General features: G+C 45.9%; 1 protein-coding gene across 3 annotated transcripts in view; it reads left to right on the top strand.

Moving 5' to 3' along the window:
* SF3B3 (splicing factor 3b subunit 3) overlaps positions 1–24,475 on the top strand; it is a 28,391-nt gene extending 3,916 nt beyond the window's left edge. For all 3 annotated transcript variants that reach the window (XM_004944119.5, XM_001232347.6, XM_015279214.4), the window contains exons 6-26: positions 967–1,079; positions 1,808–1,945; positions 2,385–2,488; positions 3,651–3,816; positions 4,090–4,185; positions 4,716–4,788; positions 10,070–10,221; positions 10,623–10,778; positions 11,150–11,305; positions 11,889–12,032; positions 12,948–13,070; positions 14,526–14,680; positions 15,720–15,894; positions 16,479–16,684; positions 17,569–17,725; positions 19,070–19,195; positions 20,416–20,628; positions 21,532–21,630; positions 22,077–22,220; positions 22,879–22,983; positions 23,562–24,475. In XM_004944119.5, the coding sequence (XP_004944176.1) occupies positions 967–1,079; positions 1,808–1,945; positions 2,385–2,488; positions 3,651–3,816; positions 4,090–4,185; positions 4,716–4,788; positions 10,070–10,221; positions 10,623–10,778; positions 11,150–11,305; positions 11,889–12,032; positions 12,948–13,070; positions 14,526–14,680; positions 15,720–15,894; positions 16,479–16,684; positions 17,569–17,725; positions 19,070–19,195; positions 20,416–20,628; positions 21,532–21,630; positions 22,077–22,220; positions 22,879–22,983; positions 23,562–23,702 (2,942 nt within the window). In that variant the 3' untranslated portion in view covers positions 23,703–24,475. The remainder of the gene's footprint in view (positions 1–966; positions 1,080–1,807; positions 1,946–2,384; positions 2,489–3,650; positions 3,817–4,089; positions 4,186–4,715; positions 4,789–10,069; positions 10,222–10,622; positions 10,779–11,149; positions 11,306–11,888; positions 12,033–12,947; positions 13,071–14,525; positions 14,681–15,719; positions 15,895–16,478; positions 16,685–17,568; positions 17,726–19,069; positions 19,196–20,415; positions 20,629–21,531; positions 21,631–22,076; positions 22,221–22,878; positions 22,984–23,561) is intronic.
* Positions 24,476–25,432: the final 957 nt, after the last annotated feature.

Below are 25,432 nucleotides of genomic sequence, written 5' to 3'. Positions count from 1 at the left end.
AAGGGCACAGTATCGATATGCTTTAGGTGCTAGGAGTTGTTTGGTTAGTAGTCTGAACCATTAGTATAAATTAATTGATGAGCCAAGTCATGAGTAACGGTTTATCTGTGGAAATATGCAAAACTATGTAGATAAAGCTGAGGTTTGAAGATGGCTCTGTATTTCTCTTATGTATACTTTGGATTCTCGTTGTTCAAAAGCCACATATTAAACAAAATTAGGTGGTGACATGCAAAAGAATGTAATTTGAGGTAATGCATGAGTGCTGCTCTACTCTTTTGAATGGAATTTGAGCAGCTAATGTGCATGCAGAAAGCCAGTAAATAAGCATGTACTAAAGACCCATCTACCAGGATTTGATGCAAAGCTAACACTTTCAGCTTGAGGAAGTGCTGAATTGCAGATATTTCCTCTCCAAGTGGAAAGAAGCTGGAAGCTAGGTATGCTTACTCTGTTGTTGTATCGTCTGTTGGCAGCTGTCATAAACAAATACCGGGCTGGATCTGCTTGCTGCTGCCCTTCAGTAGAGTGTTCCGTTGTGCTGGGCTCCCAACAGAACCGTTTTAATAAACATTCTTAGATGAAAGATGTGTCAGAAAAACATCTGGTATTATGACAGCAAGCAAACATGCCAGTCACTGACAAGTTGCTGATGTAGTATTTTGGGCCCGACGTGGCTTTCTCGATGAGAATGAGACATAAAGGATGAAACAAGCAATTTACTTGGAGATGAATCCTTTGTTTTTCTTTTTCCTGGTCCTTCAGTTCATTCTGCTGTTTTTATGCCCGCATGAAAAGCTGTATTCAGCGTTGATCTTTCCCCTCAGAAATTTTCATATATTCAAGGTGATACAGAGCAATAAGAGCTATGCTGTTTCAAAGAACCAAAATAAATCTTTCATAAATAGCAGTTCAGATTTGTGGTAAGAACTGTGCTTGTAGTGATGTTTCCTTGTTGTGTTCCAGTTCCTGGTGGTTCTGATGGACCTAGTGGGGTGCTGATCTGTTCAGAAAACTATATCACTTACAAAAACTTTGGTGACCAGCCGGATATCAGATGCCCAATTCCCAGGAGACGGGTGAGAATTTTGGGATTCCTCCTTTACCTTTTTATAAGATTTTCTTTGTTACTGCTGAGTGAATTTGCCAGTATCACAGAGGATTTAAAGTGATGAAAACAGGATTAAGAGTCTGTTAGCTTGTCATCTGCCTTGATGGCTGCACGTGTCATCTGTGAGGGAAGATGACAGTAGGTGTGGCCTGATGTGATGAGTTTGTTTCATGTCTCTTCTCTGAAAATGACACTGAAGGTACTCCAAAGACTCTGATCAGGCACCTGTGGCAGTGCTGTCAGTGTGAGGTAGGATGACTTGAGGTGTTGAGTCATGGTTGCCATTGTGTATACCGGTGAATTCGATAGCTGCTCTGTTGCATGTAAGGTTTCGTTCTCCTCCTTTGCTACTGCAGAACATTATGTTCTCTGGCAGAGCTTTAAACACCTGCAGAAGCTCAGGTGCTGAAAAACATCTGGTTGTGTTACTGCTGTGTTTGGTTTTGACGTTTGGGGGTTGTCTGGGAGAAGGGTAAAAAAGATAGGAGGGGGAAAGCTTAGGCAAAGTGTCTTAGAAATTTATTTTCTTTTGGGATAAGAATGCGCTGGGTATAATGGAGGGAATGTGCTTTGTACTGAAAACTTTTTTGTGTGCTGTCAGTTCTCAGGCACCTGTGAAATGGAAATACTTCAGTCAGTGAAACCACATCTGTACAGGTCTTTTTCACCAATTGTTTCTGCTTGCTTTCTTGATAGAATGACTTGGATGACCCAGAGAGAGGTATGATTTTTGTCTGCTCTGCTACACACAAGACCAAGTCTATGTTCTTCTTCCTGGCCCAGACGGAGCAGGGAGACATCTTCAAAATCACCCTGGAGACTGACGAAGACATGGTAAGCTATGTTTGAAGAACGACAAGAAACATTCATTTAGAGGAATTCTTAGTCCATAGTTTTGCCTGTTTCTCTGAAGTGATAAATACATAATATTTTGGGTTTAGCTGTGTGATGGCATATATTCTACGTTTTTTGTAATACTGTTATGCTCACAGCTATAACTGCTGTTTCTCGTAGTGACAGTGCAGGGTGTACAGAGTTCTTGTTTGTGTGCTGTAGTCAATCTTGTTGCAAGTTCTGGAAACAAGCTTGGCACAGCCAGCTGGTCTGTGAGTTGAAATACATAACTTAAACTGAAGTAGCTTGCTGTTGCTTACCGTAGTATTAGGCAATGAAAAGATTTCTTCTACACTGAATTGGGTGTTTGTTTTTTTAAAGTCACACATGTACAGCTTTAGTACTTTGCTAGTACATTCATGTCTTCCTCTGCTTTCAGGTAACTGAGATTCGACTGAAGTACTTCGACACCGTTCCCGTAGCTGCTGCCATGTGTGTGCTGAAGACGGGATTTCTCTTTGTGGCATCTGAATTTGGAAACCAGTAAGTAAACAATTTCACACCAATGGTTTTCCCCTGAAACGGACTGTTTCTGTTTGTGACTGCAGACCGATCCTTGACTTCACTGAATGTAAAAAGACAATATCTCAGTTTTAATGGGTAGATTAATTCTTTGTTCACATGGCATTGACTGAAGAGGGGAATTTTCTTCTTGCTGATCCCAGATTAAATGCTGTAGTGCAGTGAACGAAACGTGTTTTTGCAATTGGGCGTTTTGCAGAACTGGGCATTCCATTTTATGTAGGATCAGTCATGTTCTGATGGTTAATGTGATTGATCTTCATTGAACTTGTATGTGTACTACCCCATCTCTCAAAATGTAACTGCAGACTTGGGAGCTGGTAGGGCTTTTTCAGTAGCTGTCCCGTCCTTTTCTTAATAGAAGTATTGTTGAGGACCTTCTCTTTTCCTATTCAGGGGTGTAGAATACTCCAGAGATTCCAAAAAGTCTTCATGTGCCTTTGAATATGGCTTGACAGCTGTGTGTTCGCAGAAATGGAGATTAATACTCTTCTGCCTGCATCTGCAGAGTCAGCCACCTGGGGGAGTTCTAACCAGTTTACCAGAGTGAATCTGAATTCCACTGTATAAAGCAGGCTTTGAGGAAGACATATTAATTTGAGCGTTATTAAAAACAAGAAGTAAACTGGTCTATCTTTCTGGATTTCTTTTTTTCCTCTGAAGTTCAATTTGATTGTTGTGCTATTTAGGGTGGTAAAATGGAATGGGGAGTGGGGTTAAGAATAATGAGGTGAGAATAAGCCAATAAAATAGATAACTGGAGTTTTGGCTTTAGTCCTTGGCCTTGCTTGTGGCCTCAGCTGTCAGTTAGTGCTTTGGCTCTAACACTAAAGTGTCTCAAAGGCTCAGGGGTAAACGGAAAGCACTGAAACTGCCATACCTTGCCAATGACAGCTACAAATGAGACCTTGATTTTAGTTATTTATTTTATTTAATGAGCATCTGATTCCCTTATAACACTTTCTTTTCATGAAGAAAATAACTCCTAGGGCTAAATTTTAATAACGGTGTAATAAAGGGGAGGATTTTCCTCCATCCTGCTGAATATTTGGCTAAGCTGTATTAGAGAGGACTGCATGCACTCAACACTGAACTTGTTGTTTGTTTCACTTTCTGTCTCAAGTTATCTGTACCAGATCGCCCACCTGGGTGATGATGATGAGGAGCCAGAGTTCTCTTCTGCCATGCCTCTTGAGGAAGGAGATACATTCTTTTTTCAGCCACGACCTCTCAAAAACCTGGTGCTGGTGGATGAATTGGACAGTTTGTCTCCTATTCTGTGCTGTCAGGTAGGTTGCTATCAGCAAGCTCCCTTCTGTTTGTAGGGCCCTCTCACTTAGAGGAATTGGTTATAGATGCATGACTGTTTTTCCATACTTACCTGCAGCATATTTGTGTGTAAGCAGAGTCAGCAAAGATGTGTTATCCTAAGTTTCCAGAAATACTGCATTGTACTAAATGCTAATAGAAGAGCTGGTGTGCTGAATTCTCAGCCAGCTGCTTATGACCGTTACTGATCTGTTCTCTTCCTGTGGCTCAGTTTTATTTTATCTTCCATGCAGATAGCAGATCTGGCAAATGAGGACACGCCCCAGCTGTATGTGGCCTGCGGTCGGGGGCCACGGTCATCTCTGAGGGTTCTAAGACATGGACTTGAGGTAAACTTTGCAGCACATTAGAAAAACATCTTGAGGAGCAAGGAATGTGGGAGACAATCCAAGTAATAAGGGTGCTCTAATGAAGGGATTCTTCTTTTGCTATGGTCTGGAGGGGGCGTAACTTTCTAGGTTTGTGCCTTGGAAACACAAGGACTGTGCTATTTATTTTTACATGCTCAAAGGCTTTTTGTTTTATTAACACTAAACCACCTGTGTTTTGTCTCTAATGCTTGAGTGTATTGAATTGGAACTCTCCCAGAGTCTTTGCCAGCTGCTGCTGCTATCTGTTTGCTGGGGCAGATGACCTTTTAAAGCTACTCCTCTGGAGTGCTGATGTTGCAATATCACTGCTGAATATATTCTGCCCCCTTGCACATCTGGCATCTGGGGGAGAGCATCAGAATGGGGAATTTGCTAGCTTTCCTGTCCAGTTGTGGGAAAGCTTAAAAACTGCTGATTGTTATTACAGTAGGACTGCAGCAAACCTAAACATCTGTTGTCAAAAGAACCTGGTTCCTGTTTTCTCTTAGGTATCTGAAATGGCCGTCTCAGAGCTGCCCGGTAACCCCAATGCTGTATGGACTGTGAGGAGACACGTTGAAGGTATGCAGTATTTTCCTTAAGCTCAAGGAAGTGGGTGTTTTGCAGCCACCTGTTTGTACTTTGAAGCCACTCTGGTCCCCTAGAATTGTCATGCTTCCGTTTGACAAAGAAACTGCTCACAGCTGCATCCATCGCGCAGTGTGCTGCATCAGCTGTGCATTTACAGCGTGAAGCTGCTGAACTTCTCATTTCCCAGTTCCCGTAAGGTTTTGCTCTGACTTTCATAGGCAGTGATTATGCTTTTTATTGGAGCGTACTTGCTATTCTTCATATGTGTTGACAACTGCAATAATCAGCTCTTTGTGAGTGAGCGGGATAAAAATTATGGGGAAAAAAAAAAAAAACAGATAAATCAGCAGCAGTATCTGCTTTATTGCTTCCCTGCATACATATCTGTAAAAAAAACAATCTGTTTGGAGTGGGACACACTGCCTGTTCAGAAACGCGGCAGGGTTTGGTTGCTGCTTCTTCCAGGAAGTTCAGTAATTGAAATTGGCAAAAGGTACTGGGTTGTGGGGTTTTTTGGTTTTTTTCCTGATCTCAGATGATGAGTTTGCTTTGTGAAAGATAAAATGACTCCCTTGTCCTGCCTTTCTGCTGGAGGTGAGACCAAGTCCTCAGAAATATCTAAAAAGCCTGAAATGAAACTATCTAGGTACTGATAACTCTCCATAATCATTTCTGGGGCAGTGCAGATCTTGCAAAGACTTGCTGTAGTTTTATGCACTGGGTGTAGAAATACCCGATTGTTGCGGTGGAGAGCTCAGCCTTCTGTGTTGATATGGTTTCTTATTTTTAAGCAGTCTTAGAGTAGCGTGTCTTCTAGGGATCCTGTAGCCCTGTGGAAATTTCAAACATTGCTGTAGGATTTACCTTGTCATTTGAAACCTGTCTTTGATTTCTGCATTGATGCTCTGAGACTTAAGTACTGCCTGTGCAGCGTGGAAAGAACTCTGAACAGGAAGTTCCCACATGTTCCCCAGAACTAAAAAGGAAGAGAAGGAAAATATTTCCACGGTTCCTCTCCAAACCATGTGTTTTCCTTTAGAAGGAGGCATTCCAGTTTGTTAGAGGCAAATCCATGCTCCAGTCCTGGTAAAGAAGGAGGTAACTTCCTTTAAAAGATTGAGTCTTCTAACATCATTTTAGAATTTTTAAAACCTTTTCTGTTGGGGTTCCAGAGGATGACTGACTCTCAGGAGATGGAGGACCACTGCTAACCTCACTGCGTCCTCTTTTTTCCTCCACCAAATTCTTAGAGTTTCAGCACGAGGATCTCAGTGATTTCAGAAGGATTGGAATCTGTTGCTCTTGTGACCTGTAGTACTTTTTGTATATAAAGTTCTGTAAGACCAATCACCAAGTTACAACTCTTTGAATTCACAGCCAGTGTTTTGCAATTAGAAAGACTGCAGGACCCCTTCAGACAGCTGTCTAACCCTGAAACTGCACAAGTGCTATTTTTTTGAGTGTTCAGTTCATAGCATTGAGTTGCCTGGCTCTCTCTCAATGCCACAGCATGCTCATGCTGTGAGGCCTCTGTAAGACACATACAAGCTTGCAGCCTTCAAAGCAAATACTAACCCTGGCTGGTACGTGGTGATACACACTACCAATACCAAGCCTCTTTTTTTCTTCCACAGGTGGCTGGTTGTGGAGGTGCTGATCACCACAGGTGTGTACATACTGCTAGGGGTTACTGAGCTGTCCCACAGGTTAACCACAGAGAATCCCAAAATCACGGGGCTACTTCTATGCGAAGCTTTGCAGTAAATGAATTCTGGAAGCTGTCCTGTAGTTGGAGATGATTCTGTTTGTACTTCAGTAGCTGAGGAGTACAAAGCAACTTCCATTCCATCTCAGGATCTCCAAGGAACAAAATAATTGAATGTATCTCTGCAGATTGCTCAGTTCTTGCTGAAGTCAGGGGTGCATGTTTAAGGGTACTTTCAGCTCCCCTTCCAGATTGAGGATTGGCTCCCAGCTACTTAATTGATTTTTTTTTTTTTCCCCTAACAAGTGTGTCTGAAGCACCTGTAGGTATTGCTGGCACGTTTGCTTGTGTGTGCCTGCCCATCAAACAGAGAAAGCGTGTGGAATTTGGACCAGATCCTTTTTTTTTTGCGGCTGGATATGGAGGACTGTGAGCTAGAGGGCTGTGTGCTTTGCAGTGGAGATGGATGTAAGCTGAGTCCTAACAGTCTGTAGTCACTGCCTGACACTTCTCTCACAAGAAGCGAAGTGCAGTGAGTCACAGCTGCAGAGTCTCCATGCAGTAGTAAACAGAAGCCTAAGGAGATGTGCTGTCATCCCATCAGTATCTTTGAAGTGAGAATAATCCTGAACTTTGTCACTGCTCATCTATTTGTCCACTGAACCTGTCTTAACTAGTGGTGGCTGTATTTGCATCAGTGCAAATGCAAGTGCTGCAGAGCATGAAAACCCTGTACCTTGGGTGTGGACTGGCTTCTCTCAATGGAATTTTCATGGACTGACTCAAACTGAATTCATGACAAGTTGCAAAAAGGATGGTAGTATAACGATCATGGGCTGAAATGTGATGTTTATATAACTGGTCCTGATGTGTGCGCGAAGCTGCAGAAAACTTGTAATGAAGGCACAGGAGAATGAGTCCAGCTGTGGTTCTACAGAGTCATTAAAATGTCTCTGTTGCTAGCTGAAAGGGAGCTAACTGGAGCAATTAGAACAGTAATGAACATCTCTGAAGTCTGTGTCTGCACACAAAATAATGTGTTATCTGTTCAGAACTCTGGGCAGCCTGATGTTATGCTCGGGATTGCAGAGAGCTAAGTAGATATCTTTTCATATTAAAATAGATGGTTCTTTTCCTGACTGAGAATACTAAGTGTGCCCCGGGGATTTAGTCTTCTTAATTTCAACTAGGCAGTTTTCTAAAGCAAAATTGCATTGTTTGTGTCTGGATGAATGCGTCTTATTCACTGACTTCATTCTGGTAAATCAAACCCTTTATTTCAAAAGCTCCAGCAGAGAGGCATTAAGCAACACTACTGGACTTCGAGCAAAAATGCACTTGTCACTATTACTGACACAGAATTAAAGACATGCTCTAATGTAACCATACCAGTGAAAAGAAAGAGCTAGAAGTCCTAAGAGGTAAGAATGAGTTTCGTTTGGAGTAGGACTAAGGGAATCTGTTTCGCTTTCAAATGGGAGTTCTTTGTCCTGCTCCAAATCACATGGTTGAGCTTCCAACTAGGACATGGTGGTTTATCATGGGAATGACAGCCTCTAGGGAAAAAGGAGCAGCTCTCAAGGAGTTTGGAAAGTGATTATGGTCTTTGAAATGGAATTTTTAGCATATCCTGTCTACAAGATATTTATGAATTAAAGGTCAGTGAACTGCTTAGAATTTAGTTAAAGCAGTCAAGGAATTCTTGTAGACTTCTGGTGTTGAAAAATGCCTGCAAAATTTAGGAGAAGCTCTTATTTAGTGTGGAGAAAAAAGCTGTGTAACAGCGCGCGTCTTACTGAACTCTTACCATCTGTGGTTAATGTTAGAGGAATTCTTCTGTAAAGCCAAGTGTTTAAGTAGTTGGCCTTACTAATCGGTTTCTGTGTACAGGTTCAGGTCTTCTTTCCTGATTTCCTGACACAGACCTGCTCCTGTTGGAGCACTTTGGGAGCTGTGATTGCTTAACAGAGCAGTAATGGAGTTCTTGCCACAGGGCAGTACTGGAATTGCTTTAGCTACACAAAGCTCTCAGTTTGATCAGAGCTGTGGCCTGTATACCAGATGTTGCAGAGACAAATGATGTTTTTTTTTTACTTGCATATTTTCAGCTGTACGTAAGAACTCTGTTATAAATATGACACAGCAGATTTGGCAACACCTTCCTCTAAGCAGGGAGGGTAAGAAAACAATCTATTCCTGAAGCACTTGTTTCAGTTAACCTAACTCAACTAGTTCTTTTAAGGTGATACGTGTTATTTGCTGGCATCCTGTATTCATCCCAGCGAGAGCTCCCCATTTGCTTTATGTACTTGGAGGTTCATTAACCACTTCTCCTTGTCTCCCCTGCGGGGTGATCGTGGTGATGCTGCTGAAGGGCCAGAACTGGGCAACTCTCTCTTAGCCTCACCTCCGCTTATTCTCTAGTGTTGTGGTGCATAAGTTTGAGCTCTGGGTTGATTTGGGTTAAAATGGGAAATTTCTCCTTTTGAAGAAATAGCACTTGCGTGGCAACAGCATCAGAAGTGAAGTAGCTGCTTTGAGACAATTTTATTTCTCTGTTGAGACTCCTGGCTGCATTTCCCAGCAGGCTTCATTGTTCCCGTAACTTTCATTCTGTTTTAATGAGGCTCTACTCTCTCTCTTTAATGCCTCTCACTTTTGACAGAATGCAAATGACAGTAATGGACCAGAGCATTTCCTTTACCCCGTCCTACTGTCTGTTTCCCACAAAGTGTCCTTACTTCTATGTGAGCTATTAAATCTATTTTTGTTAGCAGAGCTCTACCACGTCCAAGCTACTGGACTCTCCCAAGCTGCCTCCTTTGAGAGAAGCCAGTACTGGAGATAGTAGCTACAGTGCTGTCGTTTATTTCAGTAGGAGTGAAGGTCATCACTTGCTCTGTCTTAAAAATGTAATTTCTTCTCATCCTGGGAATCCATATGAGTGCTGTGTGAGTGAAAGCTAGTTGAGCTTCTGGGTGAGGGTAGAACAGGCTAGTCCTGAGCTCCACTGCTCTAGCTGTCTTTAGCCTTTTATTACGTGGATACAAAAGAGAGATGTGGTCTTACAAACTCCTGTTCATAGCATCCGTGGTGCAGTTTCTGCAAATAGATTCCATCTGTTTTGGTTTACTGGAGTCGAGTGTTTCATTTGACTTTGCTGGCTGTTAAATCTGGATTCATTTCCTCATGTGAGGTGGGGCAAGTGTCTTAAAGGCTTTAGACTCTGTGCTGTCCTTGAAAGAAAGAAAAAAAAAAAAAAAAAAGGAAGAAAAAGAGTAGGCCGGAGGTTGCTTGCCAGATTCCAGATCATCATGAATTGACTCTGTATCATCGTTCGATTCCCCTGGCTCAGTCTTGCGTTGTTTGGAGTCGAGCAGTGGACAACTTTTGCACAGGGTGTCCTAGGACGAACTTGCACAATATTGCCAGCAGATGTAATTATCACAAGAATTCTGCTGAAGAGCAGCTGCTAGACATTCATCAGACTGTTAATTTCAGTGGGAGGCCTTGCATTTGTTTAATCAGCGGCCTTTTTTTTTTTTTTCCCCTGTCTCCCTTGACCAGATGAGTTTGATGCCTATATCATTGTGTCCTTCGTAAACGCCACGCTGGTGCTGTCTATCGGAGAGACTGTAGAAGAAGTGACTGACTCTGGATTCCTGGGTACTACACCCACCTTGTCCTGCTCTCTTCTGGGGGATGATGCCTTGGTACAGGTAATGGAAAGCTGCTTCTGGCATGTCCACATATGTTTGCCAGTGGCTACTTGCTGCACAACTGTGCTTTCTACAGTAGTGCATCACATGTCATGTCAAAAGGTGTGGATTGGTAGAGAATGACACTTGATCTTGCCCTTTTCTATCTCGTTAGTTAAAGTGGACCAGCTAAAAATGCTCTGAGCTCCCTCAAAATGCACTCAGGAGTTCTTTACTGTATTTCAAAGACAAAACACTTCCAGCTGGCCAGTGGCTTTGTCCTAGTTCATTCTGTTGCACTGCTAATACGTCAGTGCTGCCAACAATGATACTTGCTTTTGGCTTTTGTGTCTGAATCAAAACAAGTGGAAGTTGGGAAGGGATGGTAAATACAGGAATGAGTGTGACCATTTTTCCTTCAGGTGTACCCAGATGGCATCCGGCACATCCGAGCAGATAAGAGGGTAAACGAATGGAAGACACCAGGGAAGAAAACCATTGTGAAATGTGCTGTGAATCAGAGACAAGTAGTGATAGCACTGACTGGAGGAGAGCTGGTTTATTTTGAGATGGACCCGGTACGTGCATTAGTGTTGTGAAAGAGTTCAGAACGGTGCAGATTATGAGGCCTGGCAGATACTGATCCTCCATCAAACCTGCAGAAAAGGATTTTGTAGTAAAGAGTCCTTCTGGAATGAGTCAATCAAATCTGGACTGTGTCTGTGTTAGATGACTTAATGACTAATGAGAGCCTCTGAAGTTCATAATTGAGGTTGGAAGTCATAAACTTCCCTGCAACTATTCCGGTTATTTGAACTGTAGCTGAAACAAGGCTATAAATAAAATCCAAAACAATATCTTAAATATACAAAAGATGTTCGGAGAGACATTTTGGTGCTGGTCTGCTCCATTACCAAGTTAATGAGTCTCTTGTGTTTTTCTGTCTCAGTCAGGACAGCTGAATGAGTACACTGAAAGAAAGGAGATGTCGGCCGATGTAGTTTGCATGAGTTTGGCCAATGTTCCACCTGGGGAGCAGCGCTCCCGGTTCCTTGCTGTCGGGCTGGTGGACAACACTGTCAGGATTATTTCCCTCGACCCTTCGGTGAGTGCCCATTCTGCTTTTGCCTCTTCCTCTGGCTTGGAACGTTGAGAAGAGTGATCCAGAGCTGGGCTGTGCATGCTGTCTTTCCATGTTCAAGTGGGTGACCAGGAAGGAATAGCTTGTATGGCTTTTCTCCTCTGCAGAGCTGAGAGGAGCTGTGGCCCTTGATCCTAACCAGAAACAGATTCCCTAGTTTTATCGAGTCTTACTCATGTCTGGGAGTTTAGATGATAAGATATAGAAGCATTTTCTGCTTTTTGTTTTTTTCCCCTTATCTCACTGTTTCTACCTTTAGTAAAAGTGAACCCATTCTGCAAGCAAGTTAGCAGCAAAACAGTGTTATCATTTCTCTGCCTGCAGCAGATCAGTGTTCAAGGGATGACTGAAGTAATGCAAACTTTGCAGTTATTTAGCATGAAGAAACCTGAGCAAACCATTCCAGGACATCTGAAAGGATCCAGCTTGTCTTCCACAGATCCCAGTGTTGTTACCATCCCTTCCTTGCCAAAATCCATACAGCCAGCATCTACTGTGACTTTTTTTTAACCCTTCTTTCTGTAAGAAATACTTCTGTCTCCCACAGGACTGCTTGCAGCCACTGAGTATGCAGGCTCTTCCTGCACAGCCTGAGTCACTGTGTATTGTGGAGATGGGTGGCACTGAGAAACAGGACGAGCTGGGGGAGAGAGGCTCCATTGGTTTCCTCTACCTGAACATTGGACTGCAGGTGAGAGGTGTCTGCCTAGTTCCAACAGGTGTGCCTTAGTGAACTTGTGTTGGAAAGACAGATTGCTCAGGTAGCCATGTCATCATACTGTGCAGCAGCACAAAGCCTGATTGTTCCCTCCTTGTTGCAACACGCTTAAAAACTGTAACTGGGGAATTCACCTTATGACTTAGCAGAACTGCAAGTTTCCCCATGCATTCCTGAGCTGAACACTAGTCAAAAGACAGCATATTCTCTCAGACATCGTGTAGGACAAGGTAGTGTTTTCCTCTTCCAGAAGGAAGACAAGTACTAAAAATTTTTGGGTGAAATGTTGTTGGCCAGTTCTTCAGTAACTGCCTGTAGGGCAGAGAATCAAAGGAGTGATTGCCCTCAACCACAGGCTCTTCTCTAATAAATCTGTTGCCGCATGGTTTTGTTGCATACAGTACAGACTCTGTGATCCTTAACCAAAAATGTTGTTTTGACAATTCAACATGTGGTAAAAATAATCGGAGCAGTCTCAAGTTTCATGTCAGAATGCACACTTAAGCAGCATGGTTGGGTAGTTTTTGTTTTTTTTTTTTTTTTTTTGGATAGATGCTTTGTAGCAAGAGGGATTAGGAAATGGAGTCAGTCCGCAAGTATTTTTGTGGCTTTTTGATGTACCAAGCTTACCAGTCTCCCTTTTTTTTATCTTATATTTTTAAAACTAATTCCTTTCTGCCCCTTGGGAATGCACAGGAGCTATGGTTTGTAATATTAAGGCCCAATTTAGATAGAAAGTAATTGTAGGAGGAAATTATATCAGAAGCTAGGCAAACAAAAACCTCATTCTTCAGAAATTGTCTCTTCTGTTTTGAGTAGCATGAAGGCTGTATTTAGCTATTTCTTATCTGTAATTGTGATCCAACTTTCTGATTTACTGACGTCAAGAATGGTGTGCTGCTGCGAACTGTCCTGGATCCAGTTACGGGTGATCTTTCCGATACCAGGACCAGATACCTGGGCTCACGGCCTGTGAAGCTCTTCAGAGTCCGAATGCAAGGCCAAGAAGCGGTGAGTGAGGCTGGCTCTCGGAGGGGTGTGGATCCAGGCCCCAGGTGCAGCATCCTGCTTGTCTTTCTTGGCGGGGAGGGTGGGGAAGTGTCCTGACAGCGCAGCTCTGGGTAAGGGTGGGAAAGAGAATGACTTAATTATGGAGCCGCCTGCCTCACAGCTTGCTCTTTCACAAACAGCCCCATTCTTGTTGGTATTCCCCATACTTCTGAGGAAGTAATATGTAGTGCTGCCCTGCCTCCTCTGAATTAGGAGTCATCTGACCTGGGGACTGTATTTTCAGTTTATCTGGAAAGCTCTGCGCAAATTCTTTGGCACAGAGACAGCGAAGAAACTCACCTTGGCTGCGACAGTTAACAAACTGAAGGAGTCGCATGCTTCTTGACCACTTGATGCAGTTCATGGCCATCTCCTTTCTAGCCAGGGTCAACAAAGTTATCGTGCGTGGTTCAAGGAAAATATTTGTAGGATTTGGCATAGAGGGGAGAACATGCTTCATCGGAAGTGCCATTTATTAGCTGTTCTGATGTGACACTGGGGAGATCAGCCACCCCCTGCTTGACTCATCTTTGGATAACACCTTCAGGGTTGAGAAATGTTGACAGCACAGGGGGCTGGAGCTGGCAGTCTGAGCTCTGCTTTAATGTGTGGTAAGCTGAATGAATCTCTGACTTGTTGCTGCCAGCCTGCCAGCTCTAAGTTGGAGGTGAGATGCTTTGCAGCACTATGAGAATATATGCCTGTAGAGCAGCTGAGTGCTTTCCTGCATTGAGGTCAGCCTTAATTCCTTGTGTGACAGTATGGGGAGAAAAAATTATTGCTTGTGACCAGTCAGTGTTTGGCTTAGAGTTGCCTGGGAGTCTTTCAGTATCGTTCCAGCTTTTGCCAGCAGAAGGTAAAGTTGCACTGAGGTTAAGTTAGACAGATGTATGAACCTGAAGCATTGGAAGTCCATCTACTTTGTTTCTCTTAATTGGTTGAAAATAGGCTACTGATATATTTGATGTAAATTTTTCTTAAACTACAGCAGAGTGCTACAGCCCTTAGGTTGTGATGAGGCAGTAAATATTTGTTTTATAAAACCTGCTCCCTTCATTTATTTTTATAAGGATAAATTTATAGGATGCTTTTGGTTAGGAAAAAAAAAAAAAAAGAATTATCTTGGCTTTTACAGATAAAATAGTTCTAAGTACCTAAGCTTGTGTTCACTGTCTTGGTAGTGCTTTAAAGTTCCTTGTGCACAGTTTCCAGATGGAATTTTCCCTTGAAAGCAAGCAGTATTTCTGAAGGTGTGCTCTGAGCTGGATAGAGTCCAGCCTCAAGAATTTCCTCTTTGTAGCAGGCAAGGAATCTGATTGCTGCACTGTTTGTTCATGTGCATCCATTCATATTACACAGAGTGAACTTGCCCCCGCCCCCAGAAGTGCTAACCTTGCTGTGCTGTATCTTTCCCAGGTGCTGGCCATGTCAAGCCGTTCCTGGCTCAGTTACTCCTATCAGTCACGTTTCCACCTGACTCCCCTGTCTTATGAGACTCTGGAGTTTGCGTCGGGTTTTGCATCTGAGCAGTGCCCAGAGGGCATTGTTGCCATCTCCACAAACACACTGAGGTAAGGAGTGATGGGGAGCACCAGCACTGCTGGGCCAGGTTACCAGGCAGGGGAGAGGGTGAGACATTCAGTAAGAAAGAGGTAAAGTGACTTACCTAAGAACTGGGAGGGGTGGGTTTTTTGTATGGCTGTCGGAAAAAAATGGTGTGGAGCACTTCTCTGATATGTGTTATGTAGTCTGTTAAAATAACAAGTGTACTCCAAGTAATCTTTAAGTTATCTTATCCTTAGGGAGGGAAGTTGTTAAACACTGTAAACATGTTGTGTATTAGGAAAGTCTGTGAATGGCTACTTTGCAGAAAGTAGGGCATGTGATCTAAGAAGTTAGAGGCATGACAGGGATTTATTTGTTGTGTTTTTTAAATTACAGCTTAAATAGATATAGAAAAGGATAAATGAAAATAATGAGGGAACACAAATGCAGGAGCTTTGCTTTATGCATTTGAACAGGCACTTTCTTCATATCTGTCCTCGCTGAAGTATTTCAGCATTCATTGCTTCTAAAGGAGTCATTCTTTCTGGAGAAACTTGCGGTTTTTAGTCACAAAATGCCAGAAGAACTGGCATTTCAGCTGGCGGGCACAGAATACTGCCCAGTCGAGCACTGGCATTTTTCATACTGTTGTAACTGAAGTGTCTCTGAGGAGTGCTTGATAATGTGTCAGACAAAGCCACTGTCACATTTAGGTTCAGGTGATGTGCTCACCTTATGTGCATATTGTTCATTTTGGGGAATACTTGCTTCAGCATCACAGAAGCGTGTCCAAAAGGGACAGGTGTTCAGAGTGCACCATGGGACAATTAGGGCCCTGGAGTCAAGAACCCCTGCTGCAGAGCATAGCTGTACAGACTCACTGAAGCCCTGAGTCTTGCCCTTCTCCTTGGAGCAATTTGCTAGTGGCTGCCTGGACTGAGAAAGACAGCACTGCTGGTTTCAGTGCTATCCAGTTTAACAGACATAAAGCTCAACTCTGGCCTTTTTCTTCTGGGCGGTTGCATCTGGACTGTGCTGAATGTTTGTCACATCTTTGTCCCCCAGGATTTTGGCACTGGAGAAGCTGGGGGCAGTCTTCAACCAGGTTGCCTTCCCATTGCAGTACACGCCTCGAAAATTTGTTATTCACCCTGAGAGCAACAACTTGATTATCATTGAGACGGACCACAATGCTTACACTGAGGCCACCAAGGCACAGAGGAAGCAACAGATGGCTGAGGTAATGGGGATGGGGGATAGGTATGCAGATCTGTTCTCCAGTGGTGACTTAAATTGCTGGAAATCCTCACTTGCTCACTAGTTCCCAGCTGCCATTGCCTGACAGCTTTTGTGCTCTGTATGCAGGAACTGAAATGGGTGAAAATCTGCCTCAACACATGAATTTCAGAAGAATGCAGTACTTCTGATGTTCTTTTCTTCGGGTTGTTATGGCAGACTTTAAAATCTTGCCTATCAGGGATTGGTCCTGCTTGCGTAACACCATCCTCTGGGTTTTCTCTGACTGAGGATGTTTGGATTTCAGTGGATTATCTTCATTTTGCTCAGTGCTGTTTCCAGAGGTCTTGCTTTGGAGAAATAGCTCTCCAGACAACTGCCAGTTGGGCAGAGAAGAGCTGACAGTGCAGTGCTCTGAGCTGCGGAGCTCTACTAGGGGAATAAGCACAGGGCAGATGGAAGCTTTGTGGTTTTTATGTCTTCCCAAGCCATACTCTAGAGTACCTGTACTTAGAGCAGAGCATTGGCATGTCTGGAAAGGAAATCCTCTGAGCTGTTTTTTCACCCCTGTCCTTTAATGTGCCATAGGAAATGGTGGAGGCTGCAGGTGAAGATGAGAGGGAGCTGGCTGCGGAGATGGCTGCAGCCTTTCTGAACGAGAATCTCCCTGAATCCATCTTCGGTGCTCCAAAGGCAGGGAATGGGCAGTGGGCCTCTGTTATCAGGGTGATGAACCCCATCCAGGGAAATACATTAGATCTGGTCCAGCTAGAGCAGAACGAAGCTGCTTTCAGGTAAGAAGTAGTGCCAGACACAGCAGGAAAATTCTACTGTTGATGAGTCTTAGGTGTGTGGTGGTGGTTTTTCTTTAATCTTCTTGTTTTCCTCGGCTGTTAGTGAGAGTTGAAATCCAGATGCAGCGTGTTACTGGGAGGCCAGGTTAAATCCCAGAACTGAATGCCACATGGCTTCAAGCTTTTGTCTTGCCTTTCATTCCCATCCTGTCCTGATCTGTCTGCATGTGACTCTTAAGAGTTGGTGTATCTCTCCAAATGTTTGTGCTTAGAGAACAACACTGGGATATGGGTGAGATTAGAGATCTGGGAACATGACAATGTGTGGCTCTCTCTCACTTCCCCTCTTCATCCGGATAAACTGAGCATAGACTTAATAGAAAGGAAATGTTAGAGAAACTGTGGGGGCATGCCAGCACAATAACTAAAGAATAATAAGTGCCTCACCAAGTGGGGTGGAGCTAGACCACCGTAGCCCAAAAGGTTGTCTCTTCCCTGTTTTGTCCAGGATTCCCAACGTGGCAGAGCTAGACACCAGGCAGGAAATAACAGTGGGAGATGGGGAAAGTTATATGGACAGTCCAAATAGGAACAATCTTTGAAAAACAACTTTGGGTGGAGCTAAAGCAAAGAAGTAATGTTTTAGACATATGTGACAGTTGGAGCACATATTACTTGTGGAGTGTGGAAGAATGAAGGTACCTGCTTTAAACATTACTGCAGGGAGGAAAAATGATTTCTGAAAGTCATTTCAGTGCTGGAGGGCTGGGCTTCTGAACCTGTGCCTGGGTAGGTGCAAGCTGTGCTGCCAGGGAGTGGTCTGTGTGCTGAACTGGATCGTATCGTGGTCACACTGATCTCCTGGTGTGTCTTCTCATCCCTAGTGTGGCTGTGTGCCGCTTCTCCAACACTGGCGAGGAGTGGTATGTGCTGGTTGGAGTTGCCAAAGACTTGATTCTGAACCCACGCTCTGTTGCTGGGGGCTTCGTCTACACCTACAAGCTGGTGAATGGTGGTGAGAAGCTGGAGTTTCTGCACAAGGTGAGAGGGGGGAAAAGGCCTTTTGGGATGGCTGAGTTGGAATAGCTGTTAGTTCATCTTGAATGCTATGGTAGCATTGCGGTACTCAGTCCTCAGCAAGATGATGATGCACGTGTTAAACACAGGAAACATTGTGGAAGAAAATAAGCTGGCTTCCCCCGAAAATAACCTGGGACATCTTCTGCAGTGCTGAGAACTGAAGAGATTTCCCAGGAGTCACAGTTCTTTGTAGTAGCTGCATCTTGTCTGTCTAACTGGTAAATGGGAAAGGAGCAGTGTTTTTCATGACTCCATTAAGGAGAGGAAAGAAACAGCTCTGTTTCCACTTTGGAATACGAGTTAGGAGAGCTGCTTTGAGCACTAGTTTGCAAAGCCAGTTCAGATCACTTGAGCCTTGGTGCTGAGGCTCAGTCCTGTGCTGGCCACATGAAGCTGTCGTCTTTCCTCTGACGCTGTTTTGGTTTGGTGTAGGAAGTGTTGGTCACCTGTGACCAACTTGGGTTGGAGTCCCTGGAGCTTTATCAAAGGTTTCAGCAAAACTGTGTTTAAACAAAATTCTGTTCTTCCCATGTGCTTCCAGCATGGTCAAGATATTAACAGATGAGCACATACAAAGGAATGTTGCGGTTTCCGTTGCAGTGCTGGTGCAGTGAGTGGGTTCTGTCCTGGCCCAGGGCCCTTTCTGCTGCCAGTCAACACCCACATTGGAAGTGACAGGGCTGACTGAGTGAAGTAACTTCTCTTAACCAGTGCAGCCAAGCTGGGATCACTCCAAGCTCTGCCCATTCACTTTCTCTGCTGTAGCTGATCCTTTTGGACTGATTATGAAGTACTGGTGGGAGACATTTCAGCCCCGAGTTGGTGGAACTGTGGGGCGCACCAAAGTTGATTCAGTGACAGCTTCAGAGCTTCTGTGGCAGATGATGAGCTAGAGTCATGCCTCTATTTTGAAAGGCATCTGAATGGGTTTAGGCAAAGTATAATATCTTCCTTTTGGGGATAAAGCAAAACAAAAAACAGAGGCAACGAGGTCTTTGTTTTCCTTTGCTGCCTGCCCCACGGAGGGTTCATGCAGCTGTCTGACACTTCCATTGAGGTGCGCTGCCAGAAGCACACTGTACTTCTCAGAGCTCTGTTAGCACCACGTGTGGTTTGTGCTGGTATTGAAAGGCCTACAGAGGACTGACCTTTTGCTCCACCTGTAGAAAAGGATTGTGATTAGCCATGGACAGCCTTGGCATAGGCCAGTGAGCTTCAGGCGAGCCATTAGCTTGAATCTTTTGTGCAGCTTGGTGTGAGATTAGCTCTGTTAATGGCATCTCACAGTCTTCCAATTCTCCCTAGACTCCCGTGGAGGAGGTTCCTGCAGCCATCGCCCCTTTCCAAGGTAGGGTCCTAATTGGAGTTGGAAAGCTCCTGCGTGTGTATGACCTGGGCAAGAAGAAGCTGCTTCGGAAGTGTGAGAACAAGGTACTGGCTTCTCTTCTTCACCGTGGCAGTTAACTTGGAGTGAGTGGTGTCATACAGCATGAGTGAAGCAAGGGATTAGCTGCTGCTCCAGCCCAGATGTGTGTACTTGGGCTTCAGTGCTGCACCTGTGCCTTGCTGGAGTGTGCTGCCTATGTCCACACACAGCAGTATTAGCAGCTCTGGCTGGACTGCTGTTTTCCTTTCGCCCTTCAGATTGCAGTCTTGCATTTTCCTTTCTGCACCAGCTCAGTGCAGGCCCTAAGTGGACATGTGCAGGAGTTAGAAAAGCCTGAACTGGCGATGCAGTGGCCATCTGCTGCAGACGTGGGAGGTCTCATCCAGATATACAACAACTACTGGAAATGTTTTCTTAAGTTAAGTGGTCAGCAGGCTGAGGGCAGAAGCTGGATGACGTAAATGAGCACCTCTTAAGATTGCTGGAGTCCTGAAAATGGGATTTTTCTCTTAAAATCTTTATTGGACTTAAAGACCCCAAAATGACATTCTTTGTTGATCAGCAACTGTAGTACTTTAAGAAGTATCAGAGCATGGTTTCCTAATTGCCTGCTCCTCCTCATGCAGGTTGCAGAGCCTGGGCCACTCATTACTGCACAGCAGAACTCCAGCAAGCTCATGGGCAGACTGGGAACTTGTAGGGAAATGGCTTTTTCAGTTGTTTCTTTGCTTTTGTTGCTCTTTTGCTTAAAATGAGAAATGTACTTGCATAAGAAATTGAAGCTTACCTGATGTAGTGCCTGATGTTGGACAACCCTGCCTACAGCAGGGTGTTGGAGCAAGGTGATCATTAAGGTCCTTTCCAACCCAAGCCATCCTGTGACACTATGATTCTTGGGTCCTCCATGAGAAGAGTGGCGAGGAGACACTGAAGCAGTCAGTGCTGCTGACATCTGCCAGAAGCATTCATTTGCCAGAAGCATTTGTGTTCTGGATGTTGGTGTTACTGAACAGGCTGTGAATGCTGTGCAGTGGATGTTACATTACAAGGGACCTTTATTGTCGGTGTATTTAACTTGGGGCTGTGGTACACCATAAATGATGGGTGATGTTGGAGGGAATGATGGGAAACAGGGAGTCAGGTAGTTCCCAGAAGTAAATATTGTTTCAGGTGAAGGGTGGAGTTAGGGTGGGTAGTGGCACCTCATTGGGTTACACTTCCCTGTTGGAAGCACTCAAGTTTTGCCCTTTCTCTCTTTCAAAAGCACATTGCCAACTACATCTGTGGGATTCAAACCATTGGGCACAGAGTGATTGTTTCGGATGTTCAGGAGAGTTTCATCTGGGTGCGCTACAAAAGGAATGAGAACCAGCTCATCATCTTTGCTGATGACACTTATCCCCGCTGGGTCACCACAGCAACTCTCCTGGATTATGACACTGTGGCCGGAGCAGACAAGTTTGGCAACATCTGTGTGGTGAGTGTGCCTTGCAGGAGTTGGGACTTCTTGGACATGATGTATTTTTCCTTAAAACACCCATGATTTGTCTAAAAAGAATGAGAATCAGTACATAGCTCAAGACAACGCCCTGTACCATTCACTTGTTTTTTACAGGGTGACTAGCTGTGGTCATAGTGGATGGCTGCAGTTTATCAATTCAGCTGAAGTAAACAAGTTAAAAAACATTGTATTTCTGAAGCATTCAGTAACTTGCATTAGAGTTGCCTCCAGACTTGCTGTGAGTAGGCCTTGAAACAAAGCTCCTGACTGTGAAAGGGCCCATGAGAACTCTCATCAGTTATCACTCTTTACTTTCCCTGGCTAACCCTCAGCACTGGCATTTAGCTTTCTCTGACACTTCCTCATGAAAGCTGGCTTTGTCAGTGCTGACACTTCCCACTTGGCTGGCTTTCAGCAGAGGAGGAAAGAATAGATGGTCGTTGTGCCAGAACTTTCATCTTTTTCCGAAGCGTGCTGGGGTGCTTTAGAGTGCAGAGTTCAGCCAGTGGCAGACGTTACGCCTGCAGGATTTGGCCAACGCATTCAAATCAGTCCTCTTTGGTTTTCTCAGTTCTCACCCTTCCACTGTTTCATTAGTGGCACGCACCTTCAAAACAGTGCTGTGCGACTGTACCTCCTGTCAGTCTGACCTGCAAACCCCAGGCAGAGACTGCTCGTGAGCTCCTGTCTGCATTTTTGAGCCGTCAGTCTTGACAACACAGTTATTTAACACCAAAGCCCTTGCTGGAGAGGCAAATCAATGGTATAGTAAGCATGAAATGATTCTTCTAGAGCCCAAAGAGACAAAAAGATTCTTCAGAGGTGATAACGTACAGCTTCTCTGCAGCTTTTTGACTTTTTCCTGCTCTTTCAACACAGGTGAGGTTGCCTCCCAACACCAACGACGAGGTAGATGAGGATCCCACTGGCAACAAAGCTCTCTGGGACAGAGGGCTTCTTAATGGAGCATCGCAGAAGGTAACCTTTCACGGGGTGCACGTGGTTACTGTGGGAAAACAACACGCTGCTTTCCTGTGAAATCCTCTGCAGTGCTGTCCCCGAGATAATCTGGCAGTTGTGCTCCTACACATCTAACTGTGCTGTGGGTGATGAGTTGTCACTGGGAGCCAAGTTCTGTTTCTGAAACCATGAGCGATGCCTATTCAGTGAGGTTTGATTGAAGCAGCATGCTCATTTTCTTTTCCTGCTTTCTCTCATTATATGCATCTGTTTGTCCAGCTCAAGAGGGTTATTCAGCGGCATGCTGAGCTCTGCCATCTGGTCACAGGTGGAAGGCTCTTCCTCTTTAGAAAGCAGTCTCAGAACTAGCAGGTGGCGGAATTCATTCTGCTTCTCCTCTGTTGAGCCTCCTGATGCTTTTATATGAGCTGAAGAAAACACTCACTTCTGTGGTTGACTTTCAGGCTGAAGTGATTATGAATTACCACGTGGGAGAAACAGTGCTTTCATTACAGAAAACCACACTGATCCCAGGAGGCTCTGAATCTCTCGTCTATACCACCTTATCAGGGGGAATAGGAATCTTAGTTCCTTTTACTTCCCATGAGGTAAGCAAGCCCATCTTAACGCTGCGGAGCTGGTGCTTTTCTGTGCTTCTGTCCCCAACCAGTGTGTTAATTTGCTGCATCCCTTGGGGGGAACTGTAGGGCTCTGCAGTCTGTGAAAACCAGGGCTGCAGGAAAGCCTGCGGCAGGCTCGGATGCAAGGGAGAAGGAGCTTTTAACTCTTCACAAAACCGGTGCAGGAGTTAATGAGCTTTTCTTGTAGCACTGCTGCTGTAAATCTGCTCACATTTTGGAAAAGTTGCTCTGGGGGGACTTGGTATGATCAGTGGGATCATAAAGCCTGCTTTGTGCAGGAGTGTGTAGCCCGCCAGCCCTATTCATCAGACACTGATGCTTCCAGTCACAAAGATAGTGTTCTGTGCTCTGTTTGCTTGGCTTCCTGGATCGGTGCACATCAGGAGCTCCACCTCTGTGCTGCCTGGCTGCTGCATGCCCCAGTTCCTGGAGGCCGATCCTGGCCAAGGTGGCACAGTTGCTGTAGTTACCGCTGCAGGTGCGTGCAGCATGGAACTGGGGAGGGAATAACAACCACCAGTCTCAGCTTTTGTTAGGGGCAGTGCTCAGCCGGTGCAGCAGTGCCTGGCTGCTGGCTGATTTGCCTTGTAACGAGCTGTTCTCTTACCTCTTCTTACCTCCTCAGGATCACGACTTCTTCCAGCACGTGGAAATGCACCTAAGGTCTGAGCATCCTCCTCTCTGTGGGCGAGACCATCTCAGTTTCCGCTCCTACTACTTCCCAGTGAAGGTAGGTCTGAGTGGTTGGGATCAGCTGGTCACACGAGGTGTGCTGCGGGATCTGGAACCTCAGAGGCCTTGCACAAGCAAGTCGTGGTTGCTGTTCAGAGAGAAAGCCTGCTAATAGTAACTGGCAGTAATAGAAGCTACTGCTGCTCTCTGTCCAAGCAGAGAGGGTGTGCTTGTGCTGGGTGAGCTTGCAGACTGCAGGGGCTCTGAGACCTCTGGCATAGTACTGAAGGTGCTTGCTTTTTGCTCACCTTGTGCAGCCTCCAGCCTTGCCTGTGCTGTACCTGCACCCTCTGCTAGCTGAGGCTCACTGACCCATCGGATCTGTCTTCCTTTGTGCGATTCTTCAGCTGAGCCAAGGCTTTCTGGGTTTCTCCTTCATTAATCAGCCTGGCCAGTAATTAGTTTGATGCTAACTGCTGCTATTCAGCAGATGAGGTCACTGAGCATGCTCTTGTTTCCAGGATGGGATTAAGAATCTCCTGGGAACAAACTGTTTGTTGCCGTTTTTCCCCGTTTAGACAGGGTTCAGTGCCTCTGTGCTGTGTTGATTCAGTGCTCTCCTCCTTGCTCCTCCAGAATGTGATCGATGGGGACCTGTGTGAGCAGTTCAACTCCATGGAGCCGAACAAACAGAAGAATGTGGCCGAAGAGCTGGACCGGACCCCACCCGAGGTGTCCAAGAAGCTGGAAGACATCCGCACACGCTATGCTTTCTGAGCAGCAGCTGGCAGGAGCAGAGCTTCTTGCTGGGCTCCTATGGACACTCTTCCAAGCACAGTTGGAAGGAGGAATGTGTGTTTTATTTCCCTTTTTCTAAATACTGATTTGCTCCTCTTGGTTTATCTTTCAAAGTAATGCGATTCCTCCGGTAAATACCAGTATCAGATAGTAGGTCTCCCAGCACATCCCACTGCTTATGTGAAGGCTCGTGCTATCCTGGGTTCCAGCCAGAGAATCTCTCTTGGGAATTACCCAAGGAAGGATGTGATCTGACCCTTGGCCCCATCCCTGGATCAGCTCCTCAGTGTCCTTCACCCTTAAGGCCGAGGGAGGCCAAGGGTGACTTGTCCTGGCCGTGCAGAAAGCACAAGGGGGTGGATCGGGCTGAGCTTCTGTAGGACCAGATGGGTTCTTCCCATCTTTCTGGTAAAGGAAACAGCTTTGTCCTGATGGAGAGCTGCTGGGTTCCTTTCAATAGTGGGAGGGCAGAGGTTTAGGGTTCGAGCAGCCTGGGGGAGTCGGGCTGGGGGAGGGTGCACTGCCATGCATGTCCCCAGTGTTGCCTTTTGAACAGCGAGGGAGTTTTGGGCTCACCATGTCTGACTGTTTTCTCTGTAAATAAGAGTTTTGTACAATGTTGTCTCTTGGGGGCAGGGAAGAGCAAGGCCTGAGTCTGGGACTTGATTTGTTTCATAATAACTTTGGCAAGAGCAGTGTCTCCAAGCTGTGACCGAGTAGCACATGAAGAATAAAAGCCTGTTTTTTAACTAGTCTGGCTCTGGGGCTCAGTTCCTCCGCAGCAGCTGTGCTGACCTGGGGGCTGCAGGCGGGGCGGGGGGCTTTCTTGTCCTGTCCTTTGTGCCTGTCTCAGTCTCCTTCTGCTTAAAGGACGGGGGGCATGGGCTGACTGACGTAGGTCGGCACCCTTCACCCCCAGCGCCCTGCAGAGCCTCCTCTTACCCTGCCTGGGGCCTGGAGGGCATCGTGCATCCCGGGTTTCCAAATAGAAGGTTGTTCGCTTCACGTTCTTCCAGCCAGGGCTGCTGTGGGTGCTGGCAGCGCCGCCCGGGGCTGCAGGCACTTTGCCTCGGGGCAGCACCAGCGATGGGCAGGGAATGCAATCGGACGGCTTTCCCCCACCCTGCAGCAGCTGCAGACCTCGCCGCTGCTAAAATCCTTCTGGATACCGGACTGGGTCCTTCCTCCTCTCCTCCAGCCCGGCTCGTGCTGCCGGGAGGGGACGCGGGGGCTGTGCCCGGGGCTGCTTGGCAGCGGATCCGCCGTGTCCCTGTCGCGGTGCCAGGGGAATCCCAGCGCTGCTCGCAGCCGGCCGCACATTCCTTCCCACGCCTTTCCCTGGGAGCGCTGACCTGAGCTCGGTGCCTCCTTCCTCCCCCCGCGGGCGGCCCTGCGCAAACTGTCCTAAAGGCTTCGGGGTGGGGGGTGGGCTCAGCGCGGCGCGTGCCAAACCACCCAGCGGAGGGGATGTCCCTTTGGGCGCTGGGAGCGGGGAGACCTCCGGGCCATCCTGCGTGGGGCCGCGCCGTCGGTCTGAGCCCACCGCTGCCACCCGGCCGGGCCGTGGCCGAGCATCCCCGGGGTGGGAGCGGGGGTTGGGGGGCACCGTCGGTTTCTGCGCTCACCCCGCGGGCAGGGGGCACCCAGCGGCTCTCTCCGTGCCCCCACCCCCCAACCCAACCCAACACGCCCCCGCCGCCGCTCCCCGC

This window comes from Gallus gallus, chromosome 11, assembly GCF_016699485.2.
Source record: "Gallus gallus isolate bGalGal1 chromosome 11, bGalGal1.mat.broiler.GRCg7b, whole genome shotgun sequence".
Lineage (NCBI taxonomy): Eukaryota > Metazoa > Chordata > Aves > Galliformes > Phasianidae > Gallus > Gallus gallus.
The sequence above is the reverse complement of the archived record's forward strand: the minus strand, read 5'-3'. Positions and strand labels throughout refer to the sequence as shown.